The 20,225-nt window shown below is 37.5% G+C and overlaps 2 protein-coding genes across 2 annotated transcripts; one reads left to right on the top strand and one right to left on the bottom strand.

Moving 5' to 3' along the window:
• The first annotated feature begins 951 nt into the window (after positions 1-951).
• On the top strand, positions 952-4,861 carry LOC142606940 (putative receptor-like protein kinase At1g49730). The gene is made up of 7 exons (XM_075778317.1): positions 952-1,187; positions 1,845-2,106; positions 2,980-3,032; positions 3,103-3,170; positions 4,046-4,135; positions 4,308-4,377; positions 4,484-4,861. The coding sequence occupies exons 1-7, from the start codon at positions 1,130-1,132 to the stop codon at positions 4,786-4,788; spliced, it is 906 nt and encodes a 301-aa protein (XP_075634432.1). The 5' UTR covers positions 952-1,129; the 3' UTR covers positions 4,789-4,861.
• A 465-nt stretch (positions 4,862-5,326) lies between these two features.
• LOC142606939 (dnaJ protein homolog) lies at positions 5,327-7,940 on the bottom strand. Its single transcript, XM_075778316.1, has 6 exons — positions 7,628-7,940; positions 6,932-7,097; positions 6,654-6,795; positions 6,268-6,544; positions 5,981-6,179; positions 5,327-5,877 (listed from the first exon to the last, which is right to left on the bottom strand). The coding sequence occupies exons 1-6, from the start codon at positions 7,775-7,777 to the stop codon at positions 5,558-5,560; spliced, it is 1,254 nt and encodes a 417-aa protein (XP_075634431.1). The 5' UTR covers positions 7,778-7,940; the 3' UTR covers positions 5,327-5,557.
• Between the last annotated feature and the right edge of the window lie 12,285 nt (positions 7,941-20,225).

The raw sequence follows: 20,225 nt of genomic DNA, 5'->3' as shown, positions 1-20,225 counted from the left end.
ATGTTATATTAAAGTCAAAGCACATTCAAAATCTAAATTGGTTTCTAATTATCTAATTTTGCGTCATGTAACCAATTTATTTTACTTAATTTTAGTACCAAATGATCATTTCATAATACTTAGCATGAAAGTCAAAATGACGCTCATTATTACTATTATAGTATTGTTGAATGTTCTCATGTGCAAGTAAATGTTATAACCTAGTTCTCATAAAATTAGATGCCAATGACTTATTAAATTTCCTAAATCAAATGCCACCATTAAAGATTATAAAATGAGATGTGCTACGTCCACAACATTTTTACAACAATTTTACAACAAATCATAGGTGGTTAGTTGTTATAGGTTCAAATTTGAACCTAACACTAAGATTACTTTTTTGCCCCAACAATAACAACTAGTAACAACTTGCCACCTAAGATTTGTTGTAAAAATGTTGTAAAAATGTTGTGGATATATCATTTCTCTTATAAAATGTATTAATCCATACTAACATTTTCACAAGCTTGTAGAGCTTTTGATTAAAACAAAAAAGCATAATAAGCAGTTATAGGCTTACAGCACTTATTCACATTATCCTTTTAATGAATCATTGATGTATTTCCATTTTACGTTTTAATGTAGTAGTAGTAGTAGTTAATCTAAATATTTTCAATCGAAACTATCCACACCCCACAAAATTATCAGTGAGCACTGACCACTATCAAAAACACTTCCCAAAATCTTCTGAACTAATGCACATTCCTTCCATGTCCAGGTTTGAATATAAAATAAGTTGCAGTCTACTTATTAAAATGCAAAGCAATCATTTGATTTAGCCTCCCTCCTATGCCAATGGCCCAAGAGAGCTGTGAAAGTGTGAAGTGCTGGCCCAATACTATACAAATACAAAAACATCTGACACATCCTCCAACTCACTCACAGTACTTAATGCACCATTAACAACACACTGGATGACCATTTTACCCACTCATGCTTTTCTCTCTCTCTACCTAAGAAAATTAAAAACCAAAAGAATCTATGATCCGTTATAAAAGGAAAGAAAGGCAATGAGAATTTACAGTCCCTATGTTGACTCTGGTATACTTGGATCACCAAAACCCATTAACAAAAAAAGCAAATTTTGTAGATGGGCATGGACCGTTTGATCCGCAGAGTCCTTGCATTGCTTCACAGATCTAGTCATGGTACCTCTATTTCACCTCACTGTTCTGCATTTTTCACTGTACACATTCTCTGGTTTTTGCTATATGTACTTATTCAGATCATGTTTTGCAATTCTTTGCTTTCAGTTACTGGATTTTGGACTTGAATTGACTGAATTCTACATGGGTTTTGCTTAAATGTTCATGATGTTAGTTCAATTGTCTAGAAAATACCCTGTTGTGACTTTCATGGGGGAGTTCTATGCTATCAAGTTTCAAGGTCATTCATTGATTATGATATGTTTACGTCGTTGTTTTAGTGAATTCAAGCTTGGATTGACTGAATTGTACATGGGTATTTTGCGTAACTATTCATTATGTTAGTTGAATTGTCTAGAAGATACCCTGTTGTGATTTTCATGATAGAATTCTATGCTTTCAAGCTCACTCTTCGACTGTGAGACATTGTTGTTGTTTCAGTGAATTTAAGCTTTTGTGGGGTTTGTTGTAATTGTTGATGATGTAAATTGAATGATCTTGAAAATTTTCTGTTGTTGGATCTTAATTTATGAGTATATTAAAATGAAAAGTGTAACAAATAACAATTATGATTTAATTATCACTTTCTGTTTGATCAGTGGATGTCTATACTATAAAGTGAAATTGCTTGTGTATAACTTCCTTTACTTCTCTTTCCAGGCCCAATATCATTTGTGAGGCACTTTTCATACAAGGATATAAAGAAGGGGACAGATGGTTTTCAGAGGATCATGTATAGCAATTCTCATGGAACTGCTTATAAGGCCAAACTCCAAGATGGTGGTGTTGCTTTGGTGAAAGAAGTAGGAGCTTTTGATCAAGAAAAAGATGTCTTCTACAGAGAAGTGCAACTCCTGAGCCGCTTGCATCACCGTCACCTTCTTCCACTCAGAGGGTTTTGCACAGGACATAAGACTAAGAGGTTTGATGCCTAGCTTTTCTTTTAAAATTTATATGAACTGAACAAGATGTCTCACTTATTAAAAGGGATAGGTATAACTTGGCTACAAAGCCTGTTGGCAACTTTAGGGCATAGGTAGGTTATTCAACTATTCTCTGATATATCCCTCTCCATCTCATAAGCTATAGAGGCCTTTAGTGGGCCTAAGAAAAGAAAAAAGATGTATACTCTCTCCAACAACAAAATGAAGACAAGTAAAAATACATTTTTGGCAACCCACCCTGGATACCTAATCCTCAGCTAAGTAGTACCTAATTTTCTCTTGAACTACATCTGGAGAGATTATGTTTTCCATTATAAATGAGGTTATGTATATAAGGAATTATATCAGACTATAAATGTGGTTGTGTATATAAGGAATTATATCACAGATACAGACAAGCTAGTGCATCACACATGTTTCTCTAATGTGAGTAAGCATGCGCGCACACACACATATATAGGGTTTTTTTTTTTAATTTAATCTATGATAAAAGTAGTAATTATTCAAAGGAATGATATGAATCATATGATATAACCAAACATAGGAATGTTACATTCCCAGAAATTTAACAGGTTTGTAACTAAGAAACCAAACGCGGGAGTGCTATATGTATCAAGGAATATGGTTGCAAAAGTCCAAGATCCTAGGAATGCAACTCCTATGACACGGACATGCACACACAGCCACCCATTATGAGCACAAGCAAATTATGTTTGTAGCATTTGAAATGTTCTGTTTACTTATGTATCTCCTAGAATATGCATAGATTAGAATAGTCATTATTTTACTTTCTTTTTTTCACTTTGAAGATCTGATTATTAACTTCTACATGCTCCTATTACTCTTTTTAGGCTGCTAGTTTTCGACAACATAGAAAATGGAAGCTTGAAGGAGCATCTTAGTGGTAATTTTTGGAGCAAAACTCGTCTGTTTTTGCAAAATCTAATTTTATTCTAATGATTTGCCCCTGGCAGATCCTCTTAAGACTCCCTTGAATTGGAGGACAAGACTACAAATAGCCATTGGTGTTGCCTCTGCATTGGTAAGTTTGTACGTTTATTTTATCTTGTTGGATGGCAAATTCATAAATGCCACATAATGTTACCCCCTTGAACATTTTTGAAAAACAAGATAAATTTTGACAAATACATAAAGCAAAGATGCCAGAAATTTAATCTAGAAGCAAAGAACATGAGAAGGAATATTATCATTATATACAATAGAGCATTTTGAAAATAAATTCTGAAGGAAGTTAAAGTGTGTGTGTGTGTGCTTAGTACAGAACATACTTGTCAACTCAACCTCATAAGCTAATAAAGACTTTAAGCTGAAATGGTCCATTCTTAGCTTTCCATAGAAGGCAATGCTAAATCACAAGGCACTATCTGCAAACTATAAAATTGAGATAGGAGCTTTCAACCAACATTAAGGATTTTCTAAACCTTTTTCTGTGCTCTTCCTATGGGGTTTAGGATTTTGAGTGAGATTGACACAGGTATCAAGGCAGTTTATTTTTCATTATGTATCTGAAATTTCGATGACAAGCATTCGATATTATTTCTACATAACAAGTCAATCATTGAGCCTGACAATGGCCACTTGTTAAAATTGGTGAAATATAAAAATTGTGCCAACTGTTGATTCTTTACCTGCCAATAAATTAGTAACAACTGAATCCTACTCTGCATCTGCCATAGGTTAATCCTTTAAAATATATAGTATCTTATGGTTAGCATGTGACTCTGATTTCTTTCGTCTCAATCAATCCAAGTGGCAACTTAGGATTGGAATTTCCATATTATTTAGTCTCTCTAGTGAGGCAACCAGCATGGTATGTGAGTCATCTCAAGTATAGAAAATTATGCATAGCGTACAAGTTTTGCTCAGTAATTAAGTTATGCTGATTTTCTTATGCAGGAATATTTGCTTCTGTTCGCTGACCCCCCGATGTATCATGTCTCCATCAGCTCAAGTAATATCATGTTAGATGATCAATTTACAGCAAAAGTAAGGATATATATAATACATATTCATTTATTTATTTTCAAGAAACTTTAAGCATTTGGTGCTCATAAATGATTCAAATTTTGAAGATTCGAGTCAAGTAGATGTGATAATTCACTGTGCTTAAACTTGTGCAGACTTTATTAGAAGATAATATTTCCTTTGCTTGCTACAGGTAGCTGATGTTGGCCTTTTTACTTCTGTTGGAAATCACATTACAGTTCCTCATGCCTCATGTTCAGAAGGTTATTTCTTTTACTATAACCCTTGCAACTAAATAGTAAATACCACACCTGTTTTCAGCAATTGTAAATTGTAATCTTATCAGTATATTTTTATCCTTTATTGCAGAATGTATGGTTCAGGAACACGGTAACATTATACTCCAGCTAGGGGTGCTGATTCTGGAGCTTATTACTGGTCAGTGTTCAGAGAAGGGAGGTGCTGATCTAATCCAATGGATTCAAGAATCTCGCTTTGCTAGTTCCATGCATAAGATGATAGACCCCGATCTTGGAAATAATTATGATTCCAGGGAGCTCAAAAATCTTCTATCTGTAGCAAAATTATGTATTAAATCTGGAGATAAGCCAAAATTTTCTATTCCACAGATAATTCATTATCTCCAGAAAAAGGTAGATATTCCATGTGACTAGTACATTCACTCTCCAGTGTAACTTCATAGGAAATTTTCATATATATTAAATTAATTGATTCATGAAGGTTTTTGGTATAAGATAGCAAGGTTCAATCTATAGTGAAACCCCATTCCGGATGTTTCTTTCTTTGCAATATGAACAGAAAATATTCTTAGATAAGCATATGGCCATTAATGTAGCAGTATTCTTTTTTTTTTTTATAAGTCAATGTGGCAGCATTCGATTCTTAACCCATTCAAATAACGTGGCTTAAGAGTTGACATTACGGATTGGCTAAGACACACTAATAATGCCCTGATTCATTCAGAATGTCTCATACGTGAGATAGTTGTTACTTGTTAGTAGACACGTTAAATCATAATACCATATATAAGACCCGATCGTAGTAAACGAATCGTATCTGCCATATCAACGCTACCAGCATTAAAGCTCGTTCAAGATTTCAAAGGGTGGGTTAAATGTCATATGGTTTGTTCAAATCAATCGTTATTCAGAACATTATCAAGGGGCATATCCACACGAAGAAAAGAACATGGATTATAAAATGACAGTCATATTATTGAAAAGTATGAGATTTCAAGGTTTAGATATTAATGAAACTGCTTCAAAAGTGGTCTAAATCTGCAGATCATCGAAAAAACTAGCAAAGACCACATACTAATTAATAATCACACAAAGTGTGTCCCACAACCAAGAATTCCTTCCCAATCTCCACCTCCAAAGTGTGCACCTATATTTCTAGTTGCCCCAACCAAATGAAGGATCATCACTGCTGTGCACATTGCACTCTCTGTGCGCCACCGTGCATATCTTCATCTTCGTCGTATGCCTCAGCCTGGGCATGCTGCTTCCTCCTCATCTCATCTTCAATGTTAACATCATGTAGTGTGGTCTCCTCACACTCATCCAACTCCATGTCTGTCAGCTGGGTCGACGATTTTGGTGGCAAAACAGCTTCCAGTGCAGCAACCTGCTCAGGGCTCAGAGAATCAGGGAATTCCACAGTGAAATGAATGTACAGCTTCCCTTTCATGAATGGCCTCTGGTACATTGGCATCCCTTCATCATTTATTGCCTTGAATGAGTCTGCATGTTTTGAAGCACCAGAGAATTGACACTGTCAGTGATCAAAACAATAATCATCCCAAAATCACAAATTCTAAAAGTTCATGCATTGTCTTTTACTTACCAGGCTTGACAACTTCCCCAGGGTTTGTTTTAATAAGAAGCTGTCTGCTATCCAAGTGGGTCAATACAAACTGGAAGCCGCAAAGAGCTTCAGTAAGGGATAAGGTGTGCTCCACAAAAAGGTCATCACCCTTTCTCTTGAACTTTGGATGTTCCTTTTGTTGAAGGACAAAGACTATATCCCCAGTGACAGTGTCAGGCTACAAAACACAACCATCAAACAATTAATTCCCTACCCGAAGCAAAGTCAAATTAATCAATGACTATAAGCTAACTATGATAGCATACCGCTTCATCTGCTTCACCAGGGAATGTAATCTTCTGCCCATTCTGCATGCCCTTCTCCACAATGACTTCCAACACCTTCTTTTCCTGTACAACCTTCTCCCCTTTGCATTGTGGGCAGCGGTCTTTATCACTGATAGTCTCTCCAGTACCCTTGCACTCATTGCAAGCATGCTGCATTTGCTGAATCATAGAGGGGCCAAGGTGCCTAATTGAGACCTTCATACCCGTTCCTTGACAGCCAGCACACTTCATTGAAGCTCCTGACTTTGACCCTTTGCTGTAATCGAACAAAAACATTAACCATCCACATTTGCATCAACCATTACACTACACTAAACACGTAAAATTATGTGAAGACTAATAAAATAAAGTACCAAAACACTCACCCATTGCACTTTGAACAGGTCACATTTCGAGAAAGTGAAAGCTTCTTAGCTGTTCCAAGGTAAAGGTCTTCCAAAGTAACCTTCAATGGGTGGACCACATCTTCTCCCCGTCGCTGCCTTCGTCCTCTGCTGCTACCACCACCTTTTCATGTCATCCACAAGACATTAATTAAAATCACCACATGACTCTTCACACGAATCAAACCAACTGTTGTGTCATATCAATCTCAAGAGCCTTCCAAAATATACAAGTCAAATAGTTGATTCATAATTCTCACCTCCAAATGGACTCCCACCAAAGAAAGACGAGAAGATATCAAATGGGTCATGGCCACTGCCGCCACCGCCCATTCCCTCCTTAAGCGCATCTTCACCATATTGGTCATAGATCTCACGTTTCTCAGGGTCACTCAGTACCTCATACGCCTGGGCAAGCTCTTTGAACTGCAGCAAACTCATATGTATCAGAATTCTATTTTGATCCAAGCTACGATCAATCAACATAAACTTGAAACAAACAGCAAGTTTTTTTATTATTCTTTTCTATTGGTAAGTAAGTTACATAAAACACACACATACACCTTTGTGTTGCCACCAAAGACAAATCAACAGCATAATCAGTTGACAATGCCACACAAGTCACAAACAAACGCCAAAACCTTCGCTTTTTTTTAATAATTCCATAGATGGATTGAGCTACAAATCTCTTGGGAACAAACACCATAACCTTAATATTTTGATAATTCAATAAATGGGTTGGGTTGAGCTACAAAGCTCTTGACTTGAGCATACGAATTAGGCAAACATAAAACAGCCGAGAAACTCAGAGACAACAATTTCAACATTCAAAAAACACCTAAAAATCCAACAAAAACCGCGATTCCTAACAATCCCACACATAAATAAATTAATTAATTAATTAAGGGGAAAAAAGAAAGCAACTCTTACAATCAAAAGAGAAAAATTAGGGTTACCTTCTCAGGATCGCCACCCTTGTCAGGATGGTTCTTGATGGCGGCTTTCTTGTAAGCCTTTTTGAGATCGTCTTGGGAAGCGCTCTTCGACACTCCCAATATCTCGTAGTACCGAGTGTTATCACTCTTCTTCGGTGCTCTCCCAAACATCTTTGCTAAATTTTTTTCCGATCAAACAAACACAATCTAAGCTAGAGAATTCGATTCCAAAAACTTTGTGAAACTAGAAGGACCAAGCTATGGGTCAAGAAGGGTTCTCCGTATATATATAGAGAGATAGAGAGAGAAAGAGAGGTAAACAAATTTTGATTTTGATTTTGATTTTTAGTTTTGGTTTTGGGGTCGGTAATTAAAGAATGGACGGTTGAGATTGGTTTGGGGGTATAGCCGGAATGTTTAGGAAGGGTCTAGAATTTGTGGACTGTTGCAACGTGGACCGTTGGATACCTTGCTTTGATGATGGTTCCACGATTTTGTTCTCGATCCTTCTATGAAACTCCTCCAACCCCTCGCTTTCCCGCTTTTTTCCAACTCCAACTATTTCTTATACAACTTCCTCCTTAAGGTTTTTTTTTTTTTTTTTAAATTTCCTTTCTATTATTGGATTGACCTATTGTTGACTCGTGAATTTGTTTGAAACTATCAAATTTGTACATAAATAAAAATGGAAAGTAAAAAAGATAATTTGGCTTGGCTAAATTAGTCTAAAAGTACATTTTAGATGTTTCGTGACACTTCTTCTATCTAGAGTAATAACTTAATTTGCAAATAAGTTCATAAGATATACTTCTATAAATTTAAGATTATATTGTATAAGTTTTTTTTTTTTTAGATAAAAGATAGTAATATTGTATATGTGGGGGCCCAAGGACCGAGAAATGATACAATGAGTTGTAGTTGGCACTATTGGGGCATCATCAGCCCAAAGAGGGGATCTTCCCGAGGATGGGAGGAGAAGAGACAAAAGACTTCTAAGAAGTTCAGATGAGAAGGATGAGGCGTAGAGAGATAATCGTGGAAGGTAAAGGAAGTTTCCAATGAGAGTTAGCCTATTGCCTCCGCATTAAATGATTGACAACAACTTTATCAGCTGCATTGATAAGAAAGTGACTTGAACTGTGGAATTCACAGCTAAGCAACTCCTTCTCCACCTTCAACAAAAGTTTTAGGGGACAAGTGTCATAAGGAGAGTCTGGGTATGTGACGATGAAGGGCTAGGATGCGATGGTCTGAGAAGTCTATAAGGGAAAGGAACTTCCAAATGAAGGGGATCCAAAAAAAATCAAGGAAGAAAGATCAAAACTATAACAGTAACTAAGAGAAGGAGAGTGAATAGTGTACGTAACAACCCAAGAATATTGTCCTCGGACAAGCTTGTAAAGATCCACCTATACATTTTAATCTAAGATTTTTGCATCCTCCTTCTTTATCTTTGTTCTCGGGCGAAGCCCAACTTGTTCATCTCATTCTCTTTACAAATATTTATTGACTTGGACCAGATTTGGGAACATCAATCTCACTATTCTAAGTGGGCTTAGCCTACTCAGACTTCATGTCTTTACAGTATTACTTGGAAGATTTGGACGAGAATGTGGTTCCACGTCATTGGAATGTAAATAATTTACGTCGTTATTACTATTAATAATATGATGTTCTTTTCATTCGTTACTAGTTTATTTCTGTATTATTGTAGCTGTGGCTCAACTCCTAATTACTTTATGTGAAAGTTTATGAGTGTCAAACAGAATCTTGGTCACGCCTGGTTCCTCAGACCACGTACTTTGAATAAATTAATGTTTTTCTATATTTCTAAGTGTTAAATAGAACATTGATCATGCTTGGTTCCTCGGACCACGTACCTTGGATAAATTAATATTTTTCTGTTTCTCTAAGTGTTAAACAGAACCTTGATCATGCTTGATTCCTCAGACCACATATCTTGGATAAATTAATATTTTCCTACTATGCTAAGTATTAAACAGAACCTCGGTCATGTCTAGTTCATCGGACCACATACCTTGGGTAAATTAGTGCTTGATTTATTTGCAGTGGACAACTAAGACCCTTGTCATAATAACCTAATTGAAGAAATGTCCATGAGCATCACTTAAAACATTTGTAAGTATATCCATGAGATACCCTTGGGTAAATTAACCTTTCTGTGGAAGTTTGTAACTGTTAAACAAAATCTTGGTTTTGTTCGACTCCTTGAGTCGCAAACCTTGGACCAGTTAATCTTATGTAAAATCTCTATGTGTTAAGTAAAATCATAAGTCATGCCTATTTCCTCGGATCATAGGTAATGAGTAGATAAGTCTCCTAGCCTCCTAAATCCAGAGTAAGGTAAGTGTTGCTTGAAATTTTTATTAAGTGACAGAACACTGTTACCAATTGCCCTAAGTGTTAGTCCGACTTTCTTCAAGTTTATTCAAGATTGGATGGGATATTGTTAGGAAAAATTTAAGATAATTACCAGATAACATGTTCAGATAATATTAAAAAATGAGATAGCAGAACATGTACTAGGGTAAATTAGAATTACATAAATAGAAGAGTGCACAATAAGAGTTGAATATGGTCATTGAAGTTCAAAAGTCGGATTACAATAAAAGAAAGATAGGGCATCAACTAAACTTAGGCCCAATTACAAAATTAGCTAAATAGCTCTTAATCTATGACTAAGTCAGGCCAATGCCTCTTTTCCCTTCTCTTTCTCTTTTTCTTTATCCTTCTCCCTCTCCTTCTTCTTCCTCTTTAGCTGCCCCACTTTAGCTACCTCCTCTGATTCAACGTCCACAACGGTCACACGAGGTGGTTGATCTTGCTCTTTCTTTGTAGTAGGTGTGGCAGCTAGAGTGGTGGTAGGCTGGACTGAGGCAGATGTCAAGCTAGGGTCAGCAGAAGATTGAGGATGGGTAAGGCGTAGAGCTGGAGGATAGTATACTTGATCGGGAGCTCTAAGCTCTGATTCAGTGCTAACCCCAGCTGCAATGAGGGCCTGACCCCAAACCTCAAGGCAAAAGGCTCGAGCAACGTCTCGGAACTGCGCTGTCAGACTTTAGGCAGTCTTGGTCATGCCCGCGTCATAGGCCGCTTGCTCAGCCTTAGCCTTCTCAACGTCCTTGGCCTCCAGCTGTTGTTGTCGTTGTTTAACCTTTAACATGGCCAGGGCCAGCTGACTCTTGGCCTTTTTTTGCGCTGCCAAGACCTCTGCAGCCTGCTTTTCAAAACTGATTAAGGCGGACTCAACATTTTTCCTATACTTTTCCACCCCAGTTAGATGGAACAAAGTGTCTTCGACTCTTTGCTCTGCCTCAGCTTGGACCTTCTCAGCTACTTCCTTTTTGGTGTCAGCATCATGGGCTTCACCCAGGGCGTGGTCCACCCACTCTTCAGCCACGAAGGCTGCTTGAACCAATTAGAACATTGGCAAGTGTAAGCGCAAGTACAATAAGGACATGAGTTTACCAAAACAAGAAATTAAGTTTGTACCTTAGCAAGGTCCCTCTTAAGGGACAAGAAGACCTCCCTCTTCCTTAAAGACTGAAGTTCGTGCATATCCTCGGGGAGGAGAAGGGCCTTCTCAAGACATTTAGAGAGAATGCCTGATCTTCCTTGCTGAGTGTCCCTCGGGGTAGCGTCACTCATGACAGGGTTCCCCGAGATTAGCACAAATGTTGGTTTCCAAGGGAAGGCCTTTGAAGGTTGTCCCCCCTCTGAACTCTTGGAGGTCCCGATAGAGGCGCCCTTCTTCTGCTGAGCCTTCGTTGTTCGGGGTTCCTTGGTGGGGGGCTGATGCGACAAGCGAGAAACCTCCCCCTCTTCGGCCCCCTCGAACCCTTTGCCTCATTGGCCCCTTTTTCTCTTTTTGTCAGCGGTGTCCCTAGAGGATGCACCCGTGGAAGTAGGAGTTGGTGGTCGAGGCACCACCAGTAACGCCGAAACTGCTAGGGAAGCATCCCCAGCGTAGGCTTTGAGCAATGCCAGGAGATTTGGAGTCTTTTCCTCAAGCACCATTCCTTCTGGGATATTGGCTTCCTCTTGGCTAGTGTTGACTTGGGCAAGTTGTAAAGGACGATGGGAGGGGCCGGGAATGCCATCGGGATCCTCTTACTGGTAGAAGACCTCAAAATCTTTGTCTGTGACCTCTTGAATGGGCTCCGGGGTGCACTCCTCTACTTCGTCGTCTAAAGGAATAGGTTGCTCCTAGAAGTAAAGGAGCTTGGTTACAAGCGAGGCTGGAAGTTAAGCGTTTTGAGTTTCAAATGAAGGGCTCTGTTGTGAGGAAGTTGGGAATTGCTACGTCAATCAAAGTTAGCTTAGGGTCCTTAGCTTTGATTACGTGCTTGGGACTTTGGAAATGTTTGGAAATGGGGTTGAACCCAAGGATCACGTGCACCGCCCGAAGCTGACCGTCCTTGTGAAGAAAAATTTCTAATCTAAGGATTCTGTTTATATCGGGAAAGTTCACGGAGTGCTTGGTCGAGGCGGTGTGATGTTCATTTGCCAATAAACATGCAACATAAGTTATGTATTAGGGAAAGATTCTTATAAAATCTCTTCTTTACATAAATCAGAAAATCCTAAGTGTGTTTAATGTCTGTGGGAATCCTACCTGGTTCCCCCTCTTGGGTGGGACAGTGTAATTTATCATGCTAGTCTCCCAAGATGATGAGGAAGTCTTCATCCATACCCTTATTTGATTTAGGCATACACGAAATTAACATAACGGTTGGGACCCTAGATTTGATATAGTAGTTGGTCTCCTTCTCTTTTTGCCTTCTTTGACAATTGTATACCCAGTTCACATCATGCCATGTAAGATTGGTTCCCATCTTACGGTTTATCATATCTACGCTATCGAGGACCCTAAATACATTGGGGATGCATTGTGTGGGAGTTAACCTATAGTTCATGAGGAAGTCCCTAGTGACCCTACCCATGAGGATTTCCATCTCGCCTTCTATGAAGGCGATCATCAGAATTACCACTAAGCCTGAAGGTCTGTTCACAACCAACCATTCTCCTAACTCACAGTGTCGGAGTACAACACCACTAGGGATCCTATATTTGGCCTTAAAGGCAGCCATGCCTTTGGAAGTATCTACTAGCTTAGCAAATCTACCCATGGATGTTTTATGGTGTGGCTAACAAAGAATCTAAGTATAAAAATTAATGAATTTGGACGCACCTACAGGCAATAGAAGAATCTCTCCTCGAACTGCCACTTCAACGAAAAATTGCGAAATGGATAAATGGAGCAAAGTTATCTCCAATCCTTCTTTATATAGAGGTGAAAAATGAGAGGTAAATTTCCCACTCGTAAATTAGGGTGAATGAGAACTGTAGGATCATCATCTCATCATAGAACGTGGGCAGACAAGGAGCCACCTGACACAATAAATGACGCATCGTGGATATCGAAGCGTCAAGAGCGTGCTGAGGACAAATGAAGAGACGTTACCACGTGGGAACGCTTTTGGCACGTACGGACTGTGGTAGTACTACTAAAACCATACTTTTTACCTCATACGTAATAGCAAGATTTTAAAGGGCTATTGTGGGGGCTCGAGGACCAAGGAAGGATACAATGAGCTGTAGTTGGCACTATTGGGGCATCATGAGCCCGAATAGGGGATCTACCCGAGGATAGGAGAAGAGACAAAAGACTTCTAGGAAGTCCAAATGAGGAGGATGAGGTGTAGAGAGATAATCGTGGAAGGTAAAGGAAGCTTCCAATGAGAGTTAGCCTATTGCCTCCGCATCAAATAGCTAACAACAGTTTTATCAGCTACATTGATGAGAAAGTGACCTAAACAGTGAAATTCACAGCTAAGCGGCTCCTTCTACCACCTTCAACAAAAGTTTTAGGGGACAAATGTCATAAGAAGAGTTTGGGTAGGTGAAGATAGAGGGCAAGGATGCGATGGTCTGAGAAGTATATAAGGGAAGGGAACTTCCAGATTAAAGGGATCCAGAAAAAATCAAGGAAGAAAGATCAGAACTAGAACAGTAACTAATAGAAGGAGAGCGAAAAGTGTATGTAACAACCCAAGAACATTGTCCTCGGGCAAGCTTGTAAAGATCCACCTATACATTTTAATCTAAGATTTTTGCATCCTCCTTCTCTATCTTTGTCCTCGGGCGAAGCCCAATTTGTTCATCCCACTCTCTTTACAAATATTAATTGACTTGGGCCGGATTTGGGAACATCAATCTCACTATTCTAAGTGCGCTTGGCCTACTCAGACTTCATGTCCTTATGGTATAAGTTTATTGTTTAAATTTTTATTAGTAATATAAATAGTCAATTTTGTGATAAAAATTATGTATAATTTATAATAATACAATATTGGTGAATTTAATTTTTATAAGTTTAGAAAATAAAATTATTTTATATAATCAACTAAGATAATATAATTTCAGCTATAATAAAATAAAATTAATAATTTTGAACTTTTAATATGTAGATCAATTCATTTACAGGCTTATGTGTGTATATATATGTATCATAAAGAATTCATGTTTGATTGTAATTTGTGTGTGTGTGTGTGTGTGTGTGTGTGTGTTTGGGGGGGGGGGGGAGAATCCAAGTGTAGCACCTTTGTTGGGCCAAGCCCAAGGAGTGTGTAAGCCCAACTACAAGTCATTGGTTTGTGTAACTTGAGACAACTTGGAAGAGGAGCTTGATCGACATATCTAGATCATCTGAGGAAGTTCCTTGGACGTGGATCACCCAAAGAAAATGAGATAAAGTCCACATCAGGCTAGGAAGCATGAGCCGAGGGAAGCAACAATAACAAGTGTGGATAAGAGGGGGAATGAAGACTTACAAGGAAAAAATCAATCACCTCTGCATTAAATACACTGCACCAACTATGTCAACCGCATTAATGGCTGAATAACACCTAAATAGTGTCAAGACAACCTGTGGTTCACTCAACATTCCACCAAAGGAGGAATAAGACAAAAATCTAGTGAAAGATTAACCACCCTCCATGTGAAGGGTCAGGATGAAAAGGAGACCATTATAAAAGGGGGATGGATTCAAATGAACATGGATTGGAACCTAGAAATTAGAGAGAGAAACACTCTTAATTAAGCTTGTAATATCTCAAGTATAGTAAGGCTCCTCGGTTGATAGAGGAAACATCAATGTACCAGTTTATACTCATTTTTACATATTAAGTTTCACTTCTTTCCATCTGGACCCATTTCTTGACTTCAACCCATTAGATAAGGAACCCAAGTGTTTGTCTGCTTTTCCATCTCTACAAATTAATTATGGTGAGCTCACATTCTAGCCCATTTCTCCTTTTTGGGCCCTTTGGTTATTTTTGCCCTATACATACATACATATATACATACATACATACATCATAACAAAATCATCCATGCTATATAATAATTTTATATATGAAAATAAAATTTTGCTAGAATATTAAAAAAAGAGATTATTTTTTTAATATAAATAATATAACAAAAAAGAAAACAATACTAATTAGCGGTGTTCGCCAAATCACTCAAACCGCACGATCATACCAAAACTGACCAAAAATGCCCATAAAATGGAGTAATTGCACTGCACAACACCATGTGGTGCACTATGAGGTTTTATAATAAGAAAATCGCATACTATGCGGTGTAGTATATAGTTTTATGATAAGAAAATCACACCACACCCATATATATATTTTATTTTATATTAAATATATATTACTAATTTAATATTATATGAAGTAAGTGGCCAGTCTAGGGTTAGTGTATTCCAATTTAACATTAAAAACAACTTCGTTTTGGTTAAATACATAATCAAAAGTTCAAAACCTCATTCACTTCTCCATCTCACACTCTCAAGCTTCTTTCCTAATATCCTCTCATTATCATTAGGCATGACTAGCAGTGTAGATGGTACACTATTATGGACCTTATGGTTGTTGCTTGTTTAGCATTTTTGTGTTACATGTTATATTTGTTGAACCTATATAGCTTTGTATAGTTTTACTGTCATGATTTTTATATATTTGTGTATAGTTTATTGTCAATCTATCATGGATTTTTTTAATCATGTATATATTTGTGTCACTTTTTTGTTACACATGTTATATATATTTAAACTTATTGTCATATTATCATGATTATTCATAGTAAACTAGTAATTGGCCATAACACCTTGAAAAATATACCAAAATCAACCAAACCGCACTTTGTACACCGCACCTCACATATAACTGCAAAATTGAGGTGTGGCACGGTGCTACAAATGACCCAAAACTGCACCCAGCTGTATCGCAAAAACTCCTAACCTTAACATATAGACAATAAAGGATGAGTTTGGGTTCAAATTTTTAATAATGTTATTCTAGTAATGTTGTTTAAGTATTATAAAAATACATGTGAATGAAAAAAGTGTTGTGTTTTTCAAACAGTGTTACGAAACAGCTCCTAAATATGTTAAGGTTGGTGTTTTAAATACTATGTAGCCCCTAAATATGTTAAGGTTGGTGTTTTAAATACTGTGTAGCTCAACGGACCGGCCCAATTGAATTAATGTACAATTAATTATATTCAATTACTCATATGATTAGTTTTAGTCTTTGCCTATTCTCGATGGGCGTTTAGCGTTGAACACTTGAATTGCAACAATGCATGCTTTTATTATTATTATTTAGTTTTTTTTTTTTGAGAAGGAACAATGCATGCTTATAGTTAGCCTACTAAACGGACGGGAGCCTGTTTTACATGAAATTTTATTTTGTACTAGTCAACGAGTGTTTATTGGTTTTAGGGTGTATTTGGATAAATTGTTGCAAAATGGTGTGTTGAGTTTAAAATGATAGTTTTTCAAATAGCTATGAAGAATTGATGTTGCAAAATGAAGTTTTATGTCTAAAAAAAAGGCTCTTTTAGGGGGTGTTTGGTAAAGTAGTTTGAGATGAAATTTTTGTAATTTTTTGAAACTTGTGTGAGTGAAAAAATGTGTGAAAAAATATGTAAAGTTGTTTAAAATGTAAAAATGCGAGTTTGAAATATCATACCAAACAGGCCTTAATGGCCTGTTTGGAAATAAAAAAAAAGGAGGGAGAGTAGAGTAGAGTAGAGGGAGGGAGAGTAGTTCAATTACCATGTTTGGAAATTTTTTTAAAAAGGAGGAAGAGGGGTTTGAAGGAATTTGGAGGGGTTTCAACTCTCTCTAACCCTTCATTTTCAATTCTCCAAATTGGAGAGATTTGGAGGGAGAGTAGAGTAGATAAATTATTGACCAAATAAATTCTCTAATTTACCCTTTCTGAATTAAAAAAATAACAAATCGATTATATAAATAATCTTTGTTTGTTTCTTGAGAAAATTTAAGGTGAATGAAAAAAAAACTCACTATTTCATCCATCTCATTTTCGAAAGACAACGAAAATGAAAAAATAAATAATAAAAAATTAACTAATAACTTGAAAATTTTGAATTCTATTGCTACAACTTTCTGGGAAACCGAACAGTAGCTCCAACTTTCTAGGCAACCAAACAAACTAATGTAGAAGAGAGTTCACTGGTCAAGTTCCTCGCCGCCATAAGCGCAATAGCGATGGTATCACCGAAAACCATCTGGATCGCCGTGGAAGATTCTCGCTCCAGAGGCAAATGCACGTTCACGTCACACACGTCGGTGAGCACATTGCCCTGAATCGAAGTGAGGAAGATCAGGTACGCGCCTTTAGCGCGAACGCAAGGGACGAGGCGGAGGAGCTCGTCGGTGTTGCCGGACTTGCCGTGGAGGGCGTCGACGGGCTAGAGGAAGGCGGAGCGGATGTCGAGGGAGACGAGGGTCTGGGAGATCTTGTTGGCGACGAAGCTGGACTTGCCGACGCCGGAGAAGAAGATGGTGCCGAAGGAGAGGAGGGTGCGAGTGAAGGCTAGGGTTTGCGGGAGAGAGAGGTTTGGGAAGAAGAAGTTGAGGTGGCTTTGTTGAGATTTGAAGAGCTCCAGGAGGGTAGTTTCGTCAATTTTTGAATTTTATTGCTCTAACTTTTTGTTTGGTTGGTGAGAAATGCAAGGAAACTGTAGAAATTTCAAATTTATGAAGGATTTTTTTTTTATAATTTTTTTGAGGTAATAAAAATTATTTGATAATAGTTAATTGTAGTTTTATATTTTTATTAGGGGTAATTCTAGCATACCCCCCCTTTTTTTTTTGGGGTATGGTACCCACTAGTAGTCAACCTGCTATACCAGGTTACCAAAATATTACATTTGATGGTACCATTCTCATATTGTGTAGTACTAATATCACTTGTAACTGTACTTTTGTCACATTCGGTAGTTCCCTTATTTTTTCTCACATTTGATAGTACCATCCTCACATTGTGCAGTACCAACATCACATGCGACTGTACTTTTGTCACATTCGATAGTTCTAATTTTTTTTTCTCACATTTGATGGTACCATTCTCACATTGCGCAGTACCATCATCACATGTGTTTATACTTTTGTCACATTCGATGGTTCCTTTATTTTTTCTCACATTTGATAGTACCATCCTCACATTGTGTAGTACCAATATCACATGTGACTGTATTTTTGTCACATTCGATGGTTCATTTATTTTTTTTCTCACATTTGATGGTATTATCTTCACATTGCGTAGTACCAACATCACATGTGACTGTACTTTTGTCACATTCAATGGTTCTTTTTTTTTTTCTCACATTTTATAGTACCATCCTCACATTGCGCAGTACCAACATTACATGTAACTGTACTTTTGTTACATTTGGTGGTTCCCTTATTTTTTTCTCACAATTTAGCAGTATCCTCACATTAGCGTACTAACATAACATGTTTATGTACTTTTGTCACATTCGATGGTTCCGTTATTTTTTTCTCACATTTTATGGTATCATCCTCACATTGCGCAGTACCAACATCACACGTGACTGCACTTTTGTCACATTCGGTGGTTCCCTTATTTTTTTCTCACATTTTATGGTATCATCCTCACATTGCACAGTACCAACATTACCGCTCCGTTTGTTTCAATGGAAAACCTTATGTAAAGATAATTTTCCTTATATTCCAATGTTTGGTAGTATAAAAAAATATGAGTCAAAGGAAAACTATTTTTGGTCAATATAAAAAGTATGGCTTATTTTTAGAGATTGTTTTCCATTAAATTTTTTTGGAAAACAACTCTATCTTACAGCAAGCTAAATAAGGGAAGATAAGAGGTTGTTTTTCAACTTATTTAAAGTTGCTACCAAACATTGGAAAATAAGATAGTTTTATAGAAAATGTTTTTTAGAAAATCACTCATTTTCTAGAAAACATCATTATTGAAACAAACAGAGCGTACATGTGACTATTTTTTTGTTATATTTGATGGTTCCCTTTTTTTTTTTATCACATTTTATAGTACCAGCCTCACATTTCATAATACCAACATGTCACGTATATTGTCTTAATATCACATTTATCGTACTAACATCACATGTGACTGTACTTTTATCACGTTCGGTGGTTCCCTTATTTTTTTTCTCACATTTTATGGTACCAGCCTCACATTGCATAATACCAACATTACATGTGACTGTACTTTTATCACATTCATAATTCTTTTTTTTTTTTCTCACATTTGAAGGTACTATCCTTACTGATAGTGACGTTTTTAAGAAGGCTGACGGGAATACACAACCCGTCAGCCAGTCTCATTAGAAGGCCTCCTTTTGACGTTCGTGGCCGTACCCGTTACGTAGCGACGGATAATGCTGACGAGTCAAGGGCTGACGACCTTGGTTGTAAGGGACCTTGGCTGACGTCCTTTGTTGAGACATACATAGGCTGACGATATTTTAGGAGGTACACGTGGGTTGACGACCTTGGCAGGAAAAAACTGAAGGAGTAATCCAACCTTCATTCTTAGCCTGTCTTGACTTCTACGTACTTGAATATAAGGAAAGTTCTTGGACTACACGTTCGACTGTAACAAGAAGATCCCTATAAGGAAAGGGCTCTATATAATGGGCAAAGATCCACGAATTACTCTTTTAAAAGGAAAATACTTCTTCATCAAGGCGTTTATTCCGGCCCCATACCACTATATATACCCCAAAACCCTCATGACCTAAAGGGACGCACAATTACCTCAACTCTGGCACTCTAGGGTTGTTTCAAAGATTCTAACTTGATCGTCGGAGGGTCTTTGGCCGGCACCACACCGGTGCTCTCTGTCGATCATCTACTTTCTCTTCGCAGGTGTTGCTTCAATCGGAGGAGTACTTGCAGCTTACTGGTGATTTCTTCGGCATCATCACTTACATTATGCAACACCAATATCACATGTCAGTGCACTTTTATGGAATTCCTTATTGAGTAGTACAACCGTTCTGCACTTTCGTATAAGAAAAATTGGATTCATAATCTCAGCCTTTGATTTAATCCAACAGTTGTAACTAGTTGCCACGTCATCGATCCGTGTCTCACCTAGTGTTGGGCTACCTTTCTTCACCTCTCCCCTTTCTATTGTCTTCGAATTCACCAAATCCAATTTTCAAAACTTTTCTCTCTTCCAACAAGTTTAATCTCCATAACCATGGCTACAACTGGAAG

The sequence above is a fragment of the Castanea sativa genome, chromosome 8 (genome assembly GCF_040712315.1).
Source record: "Castanea sativa cultivar Marrone di Chiusa Pesio chromosome 8, ASM4071231v1".
NCBI lineage: Eukaryota > Viridiplantae > Streptophyta > Magnoliopsida > Fagales > Fagaceae > Castanea > Castanea sativa.
Note: the sequence above shows the minus strand (reverse complement) of the source record. Positions and strands in the feature narration are given on the sequence as shown.

What these genes read in the sequence shown, in the direction of transcription:
- LOC142606939 (XM_075778316.1), bottom strand. Translation starts at nt 7,777, where the DNA reads ATGTTTGGGAGAGCACCGAAGAAGAGTGATAACACTCGGTACTACGAG. An exon ending in CTGGTGAAGCAGATGAAGCG is followed by an intron (nt 6,180 to 6,267) that starts GTATGCTATCAT and finishes TGTGTTTTGTAG; the next exon opens with CCTGACACTGTCACTGGGGA. An exon ending in TGGGGAAGTTGTCAAGCCTG is followed by an intron (nt 5,878 to 5,980) that starts GTAAGTAAAAGA and finishes CAAAACATGCAG; the next exon opens with ACTCATTCAAGGCAATAAAT.
- LOC142606940 (XM_075778317.1), top strand. Translation starts at nt 1,130, where the DNA reads ATGGGCATGGACCGTTTGATCCGCAGAGTCCTTGCATTGCTTCACAGA. An exon ending in GCTTCACAGATCTAGTCATG is followed by an intron (nt 1,188 to 1,844) that starts GTACCTCTATTT and finishes TTCTCTTTCCAG; the next exon opens with GCCCAATATCATTTGTGAGG. An exon ending in TTGGTGTTGCCTCTGCATTG is followed by an intron (nt 3,171 to 4,045) that starts GTAAGTTTGTAC and finishes TTTCTTATGCAG; the next exon opens with GAATATTTGCTTCTGTTCGC.